The following is a 17,070-nucleotide window of genomic DNA, read 5'->3' as shown; positions in this document are numbered from 1 at the left end:
ACAGTTTTCTGTTCTGTTTTGTTACAGACAGGCTGTAACCCTGGGGGCATGAAAGGCAGTAAAGGCCAGACTAAGAGATTATGTTTTATATATATTTATGTATCTATTGTCAGTAGGAAACCACTGATGGGTTTTGGGATGGGTACTAACTTATTAGTTAAAAAGATAATTTTATCAGCTATGTAAAAAATAAATCAGACCAGAGGTCTTTAACTTGGGGCCTATGAACTTGTTTTTCAAAAAATATATTTTGATAAGTTTATTTTAATATAATTGGTTTTTTTTTTGGTAAACTTATTCATTTTATTTAATGCCTTACAAACGTTCTTAGGAGTCCATATGTTTCATCAGACTGCCAAAGGGACCCATGACACAAAAAAAAAAGATGAAAAAATTCTGGATAAGAGACGGAAATGACTGGAAGCAAGGAAATCAGTTAGGGGGCTTTTAAAACGTCCAATTCAATTTCTTTCTTTTTTTTTTAATTTGACCAGTAAAAATCAATGTGAAAAAATGTTGCAATCCTAAACTGAGTTATTACCTTTGTGAATTGAGAGTAAGGGAGAGATTCAAGCAACATTGTACAAGTAGATTTGGAGTTACTTAGTAACTGTTTGGCATCGGTAAGGGGGAGAAAGAGAGGAAAGGGTCTGACTCTAATTTTCCAGGTTGGATGATTGAGATAAGTTGGCAGAGGGGCAGGTTAGGAGGGAAGGAAACAATGGGGAGAAATATTTTACTTTTCCCAATCTCACCATTCATTCTCTGCATTTGTTTTTTGCATGAGTCATCCTCCATGTGTGACTTGTCCTTCCTTCCAACTCCCCATGTTGATTACTGGCATTATTTTCTCATTCACCTAGTAATAGAGACTGGAAATCTGAGAATTATTTTTTCACTCATCCCTTTCCCTGCCCCCCATTCATATCTAATCAGTGTCCAAATACTTTCAGAATTACTTCTAAAATATCACTTGAATTTATTTCCAAGCATAGTTCACATACTTTCTAAAGTGATCTTCCTATATCTCTCATCAAACCTAATTATTCACTTATCTTATATACTTTATCCGTTTCCTGTCACATCTAGGGTAAATTATAAAATCATTTGTTTAGCATTTAAAGCTCTTCATAACAATAATACCTAACTTTTATAATATGCTTTAAGGCTTGCAAAGCACCATACATATGTTGTCTTATTTGATCCTCACAACAATCCTATGAGATATGTTATTATCCTCATTTTACAGATGAGTCAACTGAGGCTGAGAGAAATTAAGTGACTTGCCCAGGTTAACATAGCTAGCATCTGAGAAAGCATTTGAACTCAGGACTTTTTGATTCTATGTCAAGACTTCATTTATTCATTTATCTATCTATCTATCTATCTATCTATCTATCTATCTATCTATCTATCTATCATCTATCTATCTATCTATCTATCTATCTATTTATCTATCATCTATCTATCATTTTACAGGTAAGGGCATCCCATTCACATTCAGAGTTATGATTATAACTATGTTTTTCCCTTAATAATATCCTTTTATAAATTTTCCTTTTCTTTTGTCCCCACTCCTATCCCTTTCCTTCTTCAAAAAGAAAAAAAAGTGTTAGAGAAAGAAAGAAAAAGGAAAGGGTCAGCATTAGTAATTTTAAATGGAAGTGGTCTGATCATCTCCTTAGCCTGTTCCCTTCATCTAGTATACATTTAGATCAATGGCTCTTATCTCTTTGCTTTTCATTTCCCGTTTATGATCTGTTCTCTATAGCTGAAGTTTTTTTTTTTTCTTGACTGTTCTCTCCTCAGCTTTACTCTCCCTCTTATGTCTCACTCTACTCTCTTTCCTCTTTCTTTTCCCCTCTTTTTTCTTTGTTTAACTTCACGTATTTATGTACCAAATTACAAGTGTGTCTGTGACTGTGGTGTGTGTGTGTGTGTGTTAGAGAGAGAGAGAGAGAGAGAGAGAGAGGAGAGAGAGAGAGAGAGAGAGAGAGAGACACACACACACACACAGAGTTAGAGTTCAATCTTCCTTTGGCTGATTCAGATAAAAGTGAGATTCCAGAGATGTCCCTCTCCCACAACCTTTACCTCTATGTTAGCATACTCTTCTTCTACCCACTTTAATTTTGAAAAATACTTAAGTTCCTCTTCTTTCTACTTTTCCCTTGTGTATTCTTCCCCCCGCCTCCTTTTTCTTCTTTCAAAACCAACAAAACATAAAACAATCAGTTGTGTTTGTCTTTCTTCACTCCCTCATTGAAAATTTAAGACAGCAGCATTCTATAGGGACCTTTGGCTCTTCTCCTGTATTAAATCATAAGCAATTGGTCATGATTCACACCTTTAAATTTTCTCAATATATCATGCTGTACAGGTTACACAGCTGACTCTAGAAATAGGAAAACTTGGCTCCAGACCTGCTTTGGATGTGTTTGAACTGTGTGACTCTGTCCAAATTGCAACGTTTAAATTGTCCAGGTACTTCCGTAATGCTATACATTTCAAAGAGGATGCTGGTTTGCATTGGTAGAGGAATTTGGTCACCAAGAGCTAATAAAAGCACAAGTCTAGGAGGAAAGTATCTATATCTACACTTATATCTATAATTATCTATCTATTTATGTATGTATGTCTATTTTTATTATATGTCTCTTTATAGCTGTCATTTCTATCCTTATCTCTAACTATGTAACTATTATCTCTCTCTACCTCTGTCTCTGTCATCTCTATTAAAGGTCTATTTTTCCCTTGTAGGATTATGCTATTTTGCAGGATGTTATCCTTGTGCAGAAAACTTTTTTGTTTGCTTTTTGGCATATCTTATTCCGGTACTTATTTTCCTTTACCATAATTATTGCATAATTTAATATAATCTTAACTGTGGTTCCTTGGTATTTGACTTCTTTTTTTTCCTTCTAGATTCTGTCTATATAACATCTTTTTGTATTTTCAATTTACATTGCTTTTGATAATTGACTGATAGATTCTTCCTATTTTCATTTTTCCTCTGGTACTAATAATTCTGGGATAGTTTTATTATTTCTTGAACTATTGTGACCAGGTACATTGTTTGTTCATTGTTTTTTTTCAAGGAATCTGATGATTCCTAAATGACTTCTTGTCCTTTTCTCCATGTCTAGCATTTTTGTAGTACATCCATTATTATTCCATGTTTTGACTTTGTCCTAATATTTCTTTTTTTTTTCCCATTGAATTATTGATTTGTTGGCTTCATTCTATTTTTCAGGGTATTTATTACTTGGGTACTATTTTTGATCTTCTGTTCCAAGCTATGTATTTTTCTTATGATGTTTTCCTCAATCATTCTGATTTAATTTTATCTTTTGATTAATTTCTTCTATGTACTCTTAGAGTCATTATGGAAAAATATTTTTTTCTTGGTTCCTAATGTACTTACTTCTGAATTATTCTTTCATTCTGTATTTACTTATTGAACTTCTAACTCACAATATTTTTTTTATTGTTTTAGGAGCTTTTTTCTGTTTGCTCATGTCTCCTGTCTCAGACCCTGGACTGAAATTTTTTATGCCAGGTTCTACCCTCTCCTAATGCTTCCAAGAGAAAGGGACGTCTAAACCCTGGTACTAACATACATAATAACTTACAAAACTGATCTCATTACATTCAATATCTCCCATTGCTAAACTACTCTATATACAACAGCAAAATACTCAACCTAACAAATAGGATTTACCAAGTCATTACCCAGAGGAAGGACAAACATTTATAGTATACTTTGTGCCAGCAATCTTGCTAGGTGCTGTGAATATAAGGCAAAAGTCAACAGTATTGATGATAAATATGTATAAAAGTGTAAAGAGTAAATACAAAATAACAAATATTGTTGGTTATCTAATTCTATATAATTTGGTTAACTAATTCTATATAATGATTAAATTAATAATAATAAGGATACATGGTAGTTAAAGGTTTGTGCCTTCAATACTGAGTTATAGAAAAGTGATTCCTGGACTTTTAAAAACATGAGGACCTTTACTTGATATACAACAATTATTCAAAATCCACTTATTGGAGCTAAAGAGCAATTTGAAGATTTTTGATGTCCAAATTCATTTGAAAATAACTCCAAGAGACCAAAGGGTCTGTGGCCCACACATAGGAGTGATTGGTCAAGAAGTCTGTCTATCTAGGTGGACTAATTTGGACATCTTCACAGAAAACTGTTCTGTTCTACACCTTTAGCTGAAAAAGCAATTAATAGCTTATAGGTAATCACTAGGAAGAGGGGATTATAATCTATAAATGGGAGCAAGCTTAAAAGTCATCTGGTGCTACCTCCTCTTGTCTAATGGCAAGAAAACTGAGTGAGGTTTGGTTAGTAAATTACTAGTGATTTTTTTCATTCTACCAAAATGGTCAAGGCTGTAGGGACATAGTCTGTCCTTTCTCCAAAGTATAATTTACTCTGTCTCTTGATTTTTTATTTTGCTTAACTTTTTTTTTTTTAACAATACACCATCTTAAATATTTCTGGGATTAAAGCCTTGAGATATATTTGAAAAAATTTTTGATATTCAATATTTTCTGTGTTAAAACAAAATCTGCTTTCCATAGTTTTCAATAATATTCAATGATACTCACCTAGAACTGTTTCTTTTTCAGATTCTTCCCTTCAGAGAACTTCTGGATGCTTGAAATATATCAAGTAGGTGAAGATGAAGAATAACTCTATGCTGAATGAGTTTATTTTGTTAGGACTCACCAATTCTTGGGAGCCTGAGATTTTCTTTTTTGTGATCTTCTTCCTGGCCTATGCATTAATCATGGCTGGAAACAGTCCCATTATACTGATGGTGACCTTTGTCTCCCACTTGCACTCCACTCCCATGTACTTCCTCCTGGCCAACCTCTCCTTTCTTGACATGACCCTTTCCACTGTTACTGTCCCTAAGATGATCACAGACTTTGTTAAGGAGAGAAAAACCATCTCCTTATGGGGCTGCATGGCCCAGATGTTTTTTCTCCATTTCTTAGGGGGTAGTGAAACGACTCTCCTTATATTCATGGCAGTTGATCGGTATGTTTCAATATGTAAACCCCTCCACTACACAACCATCATGAACCAGCAAACACTGATAAGCTTTGTGTTGCTTTCCTGGGCTGTGAGTTTTGTGCCCACCATGAGCCAGATGGTCTTTACTGTGAACTTGCCCTTCTGTGGCCCCAGTGTGGTTGACAATAATTTGTTTCATCCTCTTGTGTATCTCCTATACTGTCATCTTGGTCACAGTCCACCATCGCTCTTCTGGTGGGCTCTCCAAGGCCCTGTCTACATTGTCTGCTCACATCACAGTGGTAACTCCATTCTTTGGGCCATGCATTTTCATCTATGCCTCACCATTTAGCAGCTTTTCAGTGGACAAATTTCTCTCAGTGTTTTACTCAGTTATCACTTCTCTCCTGAATCCAATCATCTACACCTTGAGAAATCAGGAGATAAAGGCAGCTATGATCAGACTGAGGAGCAGACATATCACCTCCAGGCAGGCTTTGTAGAAGAAGTTTATGATAATAACAATGATTAAAGCACTACCAAGATAAATCTCATCTCAGAATGGCCTATTGCTTTTTACATTCATCTACAGATATTTTAACTCTTACTAAAAAAGATAATATGCTCCATCACTGATATCTTAGGGATATGTTTTGGGAGTATGTATGTCTTTGTGTTTCTTTAAGGAAAAGGACCTAATTACTGTGCATTAATTTAATTTTTCAATGACAAAATATGCTGAGACTCAAGAAATATTTAGACAAAAAAATTACATGTGGACTTGACGGTCCCTAAAGTTTCTTCCTTCACTAAATCCTTTGATCCCATGATTTTTTTGTGATATCATGAAATACTGATGGATTATAGTCAGATTGATCCTCCCTTAGTGACTATGTGATTCTGAGTAAGCATCTCCACCTCTGTGTAAAATGGGGATAATAATAGCTAATAATAGCTTTTTCCTCACAGTATTGTTGTGAGGATCAAATGAAATAAATATATAAAGTTACTTGAAAACCTCAGAGGAGCACCATATAAACATTTCTTTTCATCATCAAGAATGGAATTATAAAGCCCTTTAGAGAATTTGAGTCCAGGTTTAGAATCATTCCACCAAATACTACAAGTATATAAAGGGGAAAGTGGGAAGGTGCAAAGGGTGCCAGCTCCCTCAATAGAGAGTAAAGGTTCTAAAACTCTGTATATTGCATGGAATAATCATACCTAGCTTTGATAGAGTTCTTTAGAGTTTGAAAAGTGTTTTTACAAATATCATCTCACTTGATCTTCACAACAATCCTGACAGGTTGGTACTATCATTATCTCCATTTTCTTGATGAGGAAATTGATGTAGATAAAGTACTTGTCCTGGTCACACAGCTAGTTAGTGTCTGAATCTGGAGCTGAACTCAGGTCTTCCTTTCTCCAGGTTCAGTACACTATCTACTGCACCACCTAGCTGTACATGAGAGAGAAGCTCTGTTAGTAGTGAAATTGATCTCAGACAAAAGATGTGGCCAGAACTCAAAATGGTCGGTGCTATGATGCAGCCTTAAACTTCATATTTCAAAGCATACTATGTCATCAAACACACACACACACACACACACACACACACACACACACACATCTCGACTCTTCTGAATGAAACAGAAATCCCTAAAATAATCATTGGCCCATACTCAAGTCAGAGGGGAGCTATATTTTGTCATAGCAATAATGAAGAAGAAACTTTACCCCATCTGTTTACTTAACTTACATAGACCCTAAAGGAAACTAAAGTTAAGGTCATAAATAGTGCTCTTTTATATCAGACTAATGGTGTATTGCTAATGCTTATAAGGAACATTTTATGTCAGGACAAAGCTGCTTTCCATGATGTGAAATTTAAAGCCTGGGAATATGCCCAGGTCACAAGAATTATCCTTTGTAAGTCACAATAGATCTGTCATCCCTTGATTGTCACAGATAATTGTTAAGGGATTGATGTTATGCAGATGCCCATAGAGGAGTGAATGTGGTTGTGGGGACCTATATTCTCATTATTATATAGGCATTGACACTTTCCAAGGCTGTTGAGGTAGTTGTATGGTTGGTCTAAGTTGGTTTCCAATGGCTTACTTCCTCAGGTTAAGTCTTCCTCTCTACAGGAGGCCTTTCCCAACCCCCTTTAAGGCTAGAGTCTTCTCTCAGAGATTATCTCTTATTTATCCTGAATGTAGTTTACTTGTATGTAGTGAATAGCAAGTTGTTTCCCCAATTGGACTATGAACTCTATGAGAGAAGAGACTGGTTTTTTTTTTCTTTCATTGTATCTCCTGTGCTTAGCACAGTGCCTGGCTCATAACTTACACTTAATAAATATTTTTTAACATGACTTTACTAGTAAAATAATTCATGAAGTCTGAAAGTTTAAGACAAATACCTATACTACATAGGAGATAGTAAAATCCTGGTACTTGTTCTGGTGCAATATAGTACAGACTCACCTTAAATAAATGGCCTCTAGAGTTTGAGCAAATTCTCAAGTTCCTCTGAATCTTTCGTATTTATCATTTCATATAATACAATCATATTCCATTTTATTTATATGTCAAACTTTGTTCAATCATTCCCCAGTTGAAGGACATCCACATTGTGTCTAGTTCTTTACAGCAAAAAATGTGGTTATACATATGGGTCCTTTCCCTATGTCTTTGACCTTTTTTAGGTATAAGCTGGTAATTGAATTGCAGGGTCAGAGAGCACATATGTTTTAATGACATTTAATGGTTTTCTAAACCTAAAGGTTTAGAAAGGTTTTCCAGAATGGAAAACAATTTGACAAATTGACAATACTACCAATGGAGGATTAATGTACTTGTCCTCCCAGAATTCCTCCAAAAATTTCCGTTTTCAAGTTTCATGGGTTTTGCCAGTTTTCCAGTCTATCGTTCCAAGCTGATTATAAATTACCCCCACTCAAGCACTTATATGCTTCAGCCAAAATGACCTCTCTGGCTTTTCACCCCATAACATCTCCTTTCCCACTTTTGCGCCTTTGTGCTTGGGTTCCTGGAATACCCGCTCTCCCTTCATCATTATGCATTGATTTTGTATATATCTTCTATGTATTTATCTATGAACATAGGCTATACTCTTGTTAGAAAGTAAACTCCTTGAGGGCAAGGATTTCCTCACATTTGCATTTTTGTCCCAAATACATAGGAACTCATATAGCATTAAAATGCCCCTAATATAGTATACATTTAATGTGTATGTTTTGACTGAATGATGAAGTAGAGGAGTTTCTGCATGTTGAAAGCCCTGAATCAAGAAGGTGTCAGAGTTAAGGAATGGAACAGGCACTTATTAATGCCCTACTATGTGCCAGGTACTGTGCTAAGCATGTTACAAATATTGTCTCATGTGTTTCTCACAACCATTATGAGAGGTAGGTGCTAATACCCCCATTTTACAACTTGGGAACCTGTGGTTAGGTGACTTGCTCAGGGTCCCATAGCTAGTAAGTCTTCAAAATCATATCTGGACTCAAGTCTTCCTGACTCCAGCCCTTGAAGTTTATCCACTGCATCACCTAACCGCCTCATCTTACTGAGGTATAACAGCAGAAAATAGAGCCATAACGTGGAGGAGCAAAGGCAGAACTTGTGTTTCAACACTCTTGTGACTTATGTGGTCTGCATAAATTTGTGGCAGGAAGTAGTTGACTCTTTCTCTAGAGTGCTTGACCCTTTTACACATTGTAAGTCTGGAACATTGGAGAGGCCAGTCAATAGGCAAGCATTTAAGTTGTCTACTAAGTAATAGGTGGGCTATTTAGTTCTTTGATGATCCCCAGTTCTTTCCTCTTTTTGATTTTCCTGCCCGGAGTGGAACTTAAAGACTGCAGGACCATCTGAGTCTAAGGGAGAGAAGAAACTACTTAAAGATTTGACTTCATGAGTCTCTTTTCTATTTTCTCTCAGGTTAAATACAAACTTTCCTATATGTAGGTAGGTGGTACAGCAAAGAGAGTATTAGATCTAGAGTCTAGAAACCCTGAGCTGAAATATGACTTTGAAAATTTAATAGACATGTGAATCTTATCAATTCTTTAACCACTTAACATAGCTTCAGTTTCCCTTCTGTTACATAGGAATAATAGCACTTTTCTCACAGGATTGCTGTAAAGATCAAACGTGATATTTGTAAAACACTTTGCAAATGTTAAAGCACTATATAAAGTATAGCTATTATTATGCCTATTATTAAATATTATGTCATTCTGAGTGCTTTCATGGGAGTGGAGTATATTTTTTTCCTTTTGTGCAGAGACCCAGAAATGAGCCAACTTCTGATATGTTAGGGGAAATTCAGAGAAAAGCAAAACCAAGAAGATTCTGATTTTCCTAAAGGAATTCTTGGGGAGGGGGATTTAGGCCGAAGACAGATTTTATATAAGAAATCTCCCACATTGGCCCCTACCTATTTAAACTCTGATTTTTGTTTCTTGGTATGAGTTATAGGAAGATTGCTTTGATGGCAGTGTGGAGGATGGATTGGACAGGGAAGAGCCTTGAGAGAAGCAGACAAATTAGGAGGCTACTGGAATAGTCTGGTTGATAAGGGCATGAACTAGGGTCATAGCAGTATTAACAGCAAGGAAGAAATGGAGGCAGCTGTTATAAAAATAGAATGATCTTGGTGGTGAGAGAGGCTGTAATCAAAGATAACATCAGTATTTGGATCTTGGGTGACTGGGATGACGGTGATTATACCAATTAAATTACAGACATTTTAAAGAATTCAGTGGGAGGTCCCTATGCCTACATAACAAAGCTTCCATTTTAATCTCTTTCTATAAACATTCCCTTTTGTCCTTGAATGTGTTACACAGATGAACCTTTGTGGAGTAATTCAGACAGAGAATGTGCCTATCCCTTTGGTGAAATTTGCATCCACTTTAATGACCAGACAACAAATCTTTCCTTGAAGCCTAGGGAAAACCAACACGGTTCTCTAATAATTCCCATGCCAATTTGCTCTTTAGTCTTCTATGCTCCTTATTATCTCAAAGTGTTTCTAATTTTTTTCCTTGCCTTCTTGGGAGTTCATATATATCTGTCTTCTTGGAGGTCCAGGAAACCCATCATCTTCATTGTTTCTGTCTCATTGAAGAGCTTATTCTTTGATGTCTTCATTTAGGAATGGTAGGTTGAAAGGCCAGTGCTCTATTATACAGGAATTTTTGCATTAAAGCCATGTTTAACAGACAAATTTCTATATAGATTTGGTAAGTGAATAGTAAAGATGGACTTTTGCCAATGAAGGATAATGATCTTGCAATCATCCTCAAATAGTATCTGGAAAACTATTTCTAGGTTCTATAGAATTAGGAGATCCAAAATTTTGTCATTGCACTTAAATTCAATTCTATAAACGCTTATTAACTGCTTACCAGTTTTTTTCAATATCTTAGTTATTGGTGATACTTAGATGAAAAATGATATAGTCTCTGCCTTGAAGGAGTTTGCAGCCTGAATGAGATGGTTACCAGAATTCTTGCACTTCTAAATCTATGATTGTATTGGGTGTTGTGGCTACTTCAAGCAATAATTGTAGCAATAATGGATGACACATGTGATAATGAGTATTTATGGTTTGTGTAGAACTTTGCCCTATTTCAAATGAAGTCAATGATTCAAATGGAGTAATGAATATAAAGAACCTTGTAAATCTTAAGGCAGTATATACATGCAAACTAGTTTCCTAACAGCAATTATTATTTGATGCATGATTGCAGAGAATTTAAATGCACTGTTTTGTTGTTGAGTATAACAACACTGAGAGAGGTATTGTATCTCATTCTAATTGTGCAATGGAGGAAACAGGCTGTGAGAGGTTAAGTGATTTGCTTATGGTCATACAGGATTAGAAACTAGTTCTCTTCTGCCTGTAAGTCTATCGTTCTTCCATTCTGCTTCTCATGTACACAGAGAAATAACAGACCAGTAGACAAGGTAAAATATGGTAAGAACAAAAGAGTGTGGTCACTTCTAGCTGGGTGGATCAGAGAAGGCTTACTGGAATAAGGGGCATCTACCGATGAGTAGAAATGATGAGTGAGGATTTTCTATGCATGGAGGAAGCCTGTGTACGTGTGTCAAGGCAGGGGAGCGCAAGATGAGATGAGGAAACAAGTGATTATGCTATTCTGTTTTCTTACAGACAGGCTGTAACACTGGGGGCATGAAAGGCCCTAAGGGTAAGACTAAGGGGATTATATTTTATTCTATTGTCAGTAGGAAACCACTGATGGGTTTAGAGATGGTGACTAACCTATTACTTAAGAAGATAATTTTGTCAGCTGTGTAAATAATAAATTTGAGCAGAGGTCTTTAACTTGGGGCCTGTGAACTCATTTTAAAAAATATATTTTGATAACTTTATTTTAATATAATTGGTTTTCTTTGTAAATTTATTAATTTTATTTAATGCCTTACAAACATTCTCAGGAGTCCATAGGTTTCACAAGACTGCCGAAAGGATTCATGACACAAAAGAAGATGAAAAAATGCTGGATAAGAGACGGGAGAGACTGGAAGCAAGGAAATCAATTAGGAGGCCATTAAAACAATCCAATTCAATTTCTTTCAATTTGGCCAATGCACATTAAGGCAAAAAAGCTGAGAGCCTGAATTAAGTTATTATCTTTGTGAATGGAGACTAGGAGACAGATTCAAGCAATATTGTACATTTGGAAGGACTTAGTAACTGCCTGGCATTGGTAAGGGAGAGACAAAGAGAGAAGTGCCCAAAATTACTCTAATTTTCCAGGCTGGGTGATGGTGATAAGTTGGCAGAGGGGCAGGTTAGGAAGGCAGGTAAAGAGGAGGGAAAACATTTCATGTTTCCCAATCTTACTGTTTATTCTCTTGCATTTGTTCTTTTGCATAAGTCATCCTCCACATCTGACTCGTCCTTCCTTCCAACTCCCCATGTTGATTTCTGCTATCATTTTCTCAGTCACCTAGTAACTGAGCCAGGGAAACTGTTTTTTACATATCCCTCTCTTCTCCCCCCATTCATATTTAATCAATGGTCAAATACTTTCAGCATTTCCTCTAAAACATCCCTGGAGTCTACTTCCAACCATAGTTCACAGATCTTCTAAAGCAATCTTCCTAAAATTCTCATTAGACTTTATTACTGCAGTGCTTGATACACTTTAGAGGCTTCCTTCTAAATCTAGCATAAAATATAAATTTATTTGTTTAACATTTAATGCTCTTCACAATAATAATAGCTAACATTTATAATATACTGCTTTAAGTTTTGCAAAGCACCATATGTTCTTTGTTGTCTTCTTTGATCCTCACAACAATCCCATGAGATAGGTTATTATGCTTATTTTAAGGTGAGTCAACTGAGGCTGAGAGAAATTAAGTGACTTGCCCAGGGTAACACAGTTAGTTAGAGTCTGAGAGAGCATTTGAACTCAGGACTTTTTGACTCCATGTCAGGACTTCAATAATTCATTCATTCATTATCTATGTATTTATTTATTTTACAGGTAAAGGCATCTCATTCACACCCAGAGTTATGCTTGTCACTCTGTTTTCCCTTAATTATGTGTTATTATAAATTTTCCTCTCTTTGCCACCACTCCAACCCTTTATCCTCTTCAAAAAGAAAAAAAAGTGGTAGAGAAAAAAAAAGGATAGGATCAAAGTGAGTAATTTTAAATGAAAGTGGTCTAATCCACTCCTTTGTCCTTCTTCTCCTCATCCAGTATACATTTAGATCCCTGGTTCTTATCATCTCTTTGTTTTTCATCTCCCCTTTTTGAGCTGTTCTCTGCAGCTGAAGTTTTTTTTCTTGATTATTCACTCCCAAGCTCTACCCTGACTCTTAAACCTCCCTCTATCCTCTTCCTTTTCCCCTCCTATTTATATAGAAAAATCTGTGTGTGTGTGTGTGTGTGTGTGTGTGTTTGAGAGAGAGAGAGAGAGAGAGAGAGAGAGAGAGAGAGAGAGAGAGAGAGAGAGAGAATGAAAGTTAGAGTTCAATCTTCCTTTGGCTGGTTCAGATAAAAGTGAGATTCTAGAGATGTCCCTCTCTCCCAGCCTTTGCCTCTATGTTAGCATACTCTTCTTCTGCCTATTTTAATTTTGAACAATTCTTAAGTTCCCCTTCTTTCTATTTTTCTCTTGTGTATTTTTTCCTCTCCTTTTTATTCTCTTAAAAGCAACAAAACACAGAACAATCAACTGTGTTTGTCTTTCATCACTCCCTCATTGAAAATTTAAGACAGCAGCATTCTATAGGGACCTTTGGCTCTTCTCCTGCATTGAATCATAAGCAATTGGTCATGATTCACACCTTTAAATTTTCTCAATACATCATGCTGTACAGGTTACACAGCTGACTCTAGAAACAGGAAAACTTGGCTCCAGACCTGCTTTGGATGTGTTTGAACTGTGTGACTCTGTCCAAATTGCAACATTTCAATTGTCCAGGTACTTCTGTAATACTATACATTTCAAAGAGGATGCTGGTTTGCATTGGTAGAGGAAATTGGTAGCCAAGAGATAATAAAATCACAAGTCTAGGAAGAAAGTATCTGTATTTAAGTTTATATTTGAACTGAATTTATGTATATGCATATATGCACCTATCTTTATTATATATCTATGTAACTGTCATTTCTATCTTTATCTCCAACTTTATCTTTTCATCTCTCCATCTCTGTCTCTGTCTCTCTCATCTCTGTTAAAGGCCTGCTTTTTCCTTGTAGGATTATATTATTTTGCAGAATGTTATCTTTGTTTAGAAAACTTTTCTGTTTGCTTTTTAGCATATCTTATTCCAATATTTATTTTACTTTATCATAAATATGGCACAATGTAGTGTGATCTTGACTGTGGTTCCTTGGTATTTGACTCTTTTGTATACGATTTTCTTCTGCAGTAACTTGTTTTCTTCAAGATTCTGGCTATATTCTGGCTATTTCAGTTTGGATATTTTTTGAGATTTAACTGATAAATTCTTTCTATTTTCATTTTTTCTCTGGTACTAATAATTCTGGGATAGTTTAATTATTTCTTTTTTTATACACTGTTTTTTAAATTTTATTAATTTATTTTGATTTATCAACAATCACTTCCATATGCTTTTGAGTTGAAAATTTTTCTCCCCCTTCTTCCCACCCACTCTCCCCCAGATGGCACACAATCTGATATAGGCTTTACATTTACATGTCCATTAAACGTATTTTCACATTAGTGAAGTTGTAAGTAAAAATTAAAACCAATAGGAGGAACCATCAGAAAGATGAAACAAAACTCAGCAGAAGGTAAAAATAAGTGAGAGTGATTTGACTTCCATAGTTCTTTCTTTGGATGTGGACAGCATTTTCCATCCCGAGGCCTCTGGAGATGTCTTAGTTCCTCGTAATGCTGAGAAGGGTTCCGTTTAACAATCTTAGTCATTGCATGACGTGGCTGTTATTGTGTACAGAGTCCTCTTGGTTCTGCTCACTTCACTCAGCATCAGACCATATGTCTTTCCAGGTTTTTCTGAAGTCAGCCTGTTCGTCATTTCTTATAGCACAATAGTATTCCATTACATTCATAGACCACAACTTGCTCAGCCATTCTCCAGTTGATGGGCATCCTCTCAATTTCCAATTCTTTGCCACCACAAAAAGTGCTGCTATGAATATTTTTGCACATGTGGGTCCTTTTCCCATTTGTTTGATCTCTTTGGGATATAGCCCTAGAAGTGCTATTGCTGGATCAAAGGGTATGCACATTTTTGTAGCCCTTTGGGCATAGTTCCAAATTGTTCTCCAAAATGGTTGGATCATTTCACAACTCCACCAACAATGTATTAGTGTTCCAATTTTCCCACATCCTCTCCAACATTTATCCTTTTCTTCTTTTGTCATGTTGGCCAATCTGATAGGTGTCATGTGGTACCTCAGAGTTGTTTTGATTTGCATTTCTCTAATCAATTACCATTTAGAGCATTTTTTCATATGACTATAGATGGCTTTAATTTCTTCATCTGAGAACTGTCTGTTCATGTCCTTTGACCATTTATCAATTGGGGAATGGCTTGTGTTCTTATAAATTTGTCTTAATTCTCTATATATTTTAGAAATGAGGCCTTTATCAGAGAGACTGGTTGTAAAAATTCTTTCCTTAATTTTCTACCTTCCTTCTAATCTTAGTTGCATTGGCTTTGTTTGTGCAAAAACTTTTCAATTTAATGTAATCAAAAGTATCCATTTTGCTTTTCATAATGTTCTCTATCTCCTGTTTGGTCTAGTTTAGTTATTTCTTGAACTATTGTGAACTGGTATTTTATGTCTTCATGTTTTTTTTCCCAGAGAATCTGATCATTCTCAAACAACTTCTCCTTTTCCTTTTCTCCTTGTCCAGCATTATTGTAGTAGATCAATTTCATAATTTTTCCGTATTTTGATTTTATCCTAATATATTTTGCTTTTTTCTCTGTTCAATTATTGAGTTGTTTGCTTCATTCTCTTTTTCAGAGGAGCTATTACTTGGTCATATTTTTGATCTTCTGTTCTAAGCTAAGCATTTTTTATAATGTTTTCCTCAATAATTCTAATTTCATTTTATTTTTTGATTAATTTCTTCTGTGCACTCTTAGAGTCCTTTTGGAAAAGTCATTTTCCTAGGGTCTAATTGTCCTTAATTTTTAGTTATTCTCTTCTTCTGTATTTATTTATTGAACTTCAAACACATGATATTTCTTCATTGTGTCAGAAGCCTTTTTCTGCTTGCTCATGTCTCCACCCTCAGTCTCTGGATTGGGATTGTTATGCTAGGGCCATGTTCTATCCTCTCCTATTCCTTCCAAAAGGAAGAGATGGCTAGACCCTGGTACTAACATACACAACAATATACGTAACTGATCTCATTACTTTCATTATCTTCCATAGCTGAACTACATACAGCAGACAAAATAATCTCTCTAATAAAAGGACTGACCAAATCACTACCCAGAGGAAGGACAAGCATTTATAGCATACTATGTGCCAGCAATCTTGCTAGGTGCTGTGAATACAAGGCAAAAGCCAGCAAGTATTGATGATAAGTATGTCTATAAGGTATACAGAGTAAATATAAAATAACAAATGTTATTGGTTATCCAATTCTATGTAATTTGGTTAACTAATTCTACATAATGATTAAATTAATAATAACATGAAGGATACCTGGTAGTTAAGGGTTTGCATCCTAAATACTGAGTTATAGAAAAGTGATGCCTGGACTTTTAATAACATGAGGACCTTTTCTTAATATCCAACAGTTATTCAAAATCCACTTATTGGAGATAAAGAGCAATCTGATAATTTTTAATGTCCAAATTTATTTGATAATGTTGAGCAATAACTCCAAGAGGCCGAAGCATCTGTGGCCCACACATGAGAGTCATTGGTCAAGAAGTCTGTCTATTTGGGTGGACTAATTTGAACATTTTTATAAAAAACTGTTCTGTTTTATACCTTTAACTGAAAAAACAATTAATAGCTTATGGGTAGTCATTAAGAAGAAAGGATTATAGATCTACAAATGGAAGCAAATTTGAAAGTCATCTCATGCCACCTTTTCACGTCTAATGGCAAGAAAACTGAGGTCCAGCTGGTAAATTACTTGTGATAGCTTCATTCTACCAAAATGGCCAAGTCTGTAGGGACACAGTCAGTCTGTCTACAAAGTGTAGGTTACTCTGATTGTCTCTTGATTTTTTATGCCTAACTTTTTCTTTTCTTTTTCTTTTTTCTTTCTTTTTTTTTTTTTTAACAATACATCGTCTTAAATATTTCTGGGATTAATTAAAGCCCTGAGATATATTTCAAAGAGTTTTGATATTCAATATTTTACGTGTTAAATCAAAATCTACTTCCCATACTTCTCAATAATATTCAATTATACTCACCTAAAACTGTTTTTTTTTCAGATTCTTCCCTTCAGAGAACTTCTGGATGCTTGAAATATATCAAGTAGGTGAAG

The 17,070-nt window shown here is 35.4% G+C and overlaps 1 protein-coding gene across 1 annotated transcript; it reads left to right on the top strand.

Annotated features, from left to right (window-relative positions):
• The first annotated feature begins 4,703 nt into the window (after positions 1-4,703).
• LOC110210127 (olfactory receptor 4L1-like) lies at positions 4,704-5,544 on the top strand. The gene is given in 2 exon segments (XM_020988973.1): positions 4,704-5,227; positions 5,229-5,544. Coding segments are annotated over 2 exon segments (840 nt in total).
• Positions 5,545-17,070: the final 11,526 nt, after the last annotated feature.

This window comes from Phascolarctos cinereus, unplaced genomic scaffold, assembly GCF_003287225.1.
Source record: "Phascolarctos cinereus isolate Bilbo 61053 unplaced genomic scaffold, phaCin_HiC Scaffold_3;HRSCAF=262, whole genome shotgun sequence".
In the NCBI taxonomy this organism is placed as follows: domain Eukaryota; kingdom Metazoa; phylum Chordata; class Mammalia; order Diprotodontia; family Phascolarctidae; genus Phascolarctos; species Phascolarctos cinereus.
Note: the sequence above shows the minus strand (reverse complement) of the source record. Positions and strands in the feature narration are given on the sequence as shown.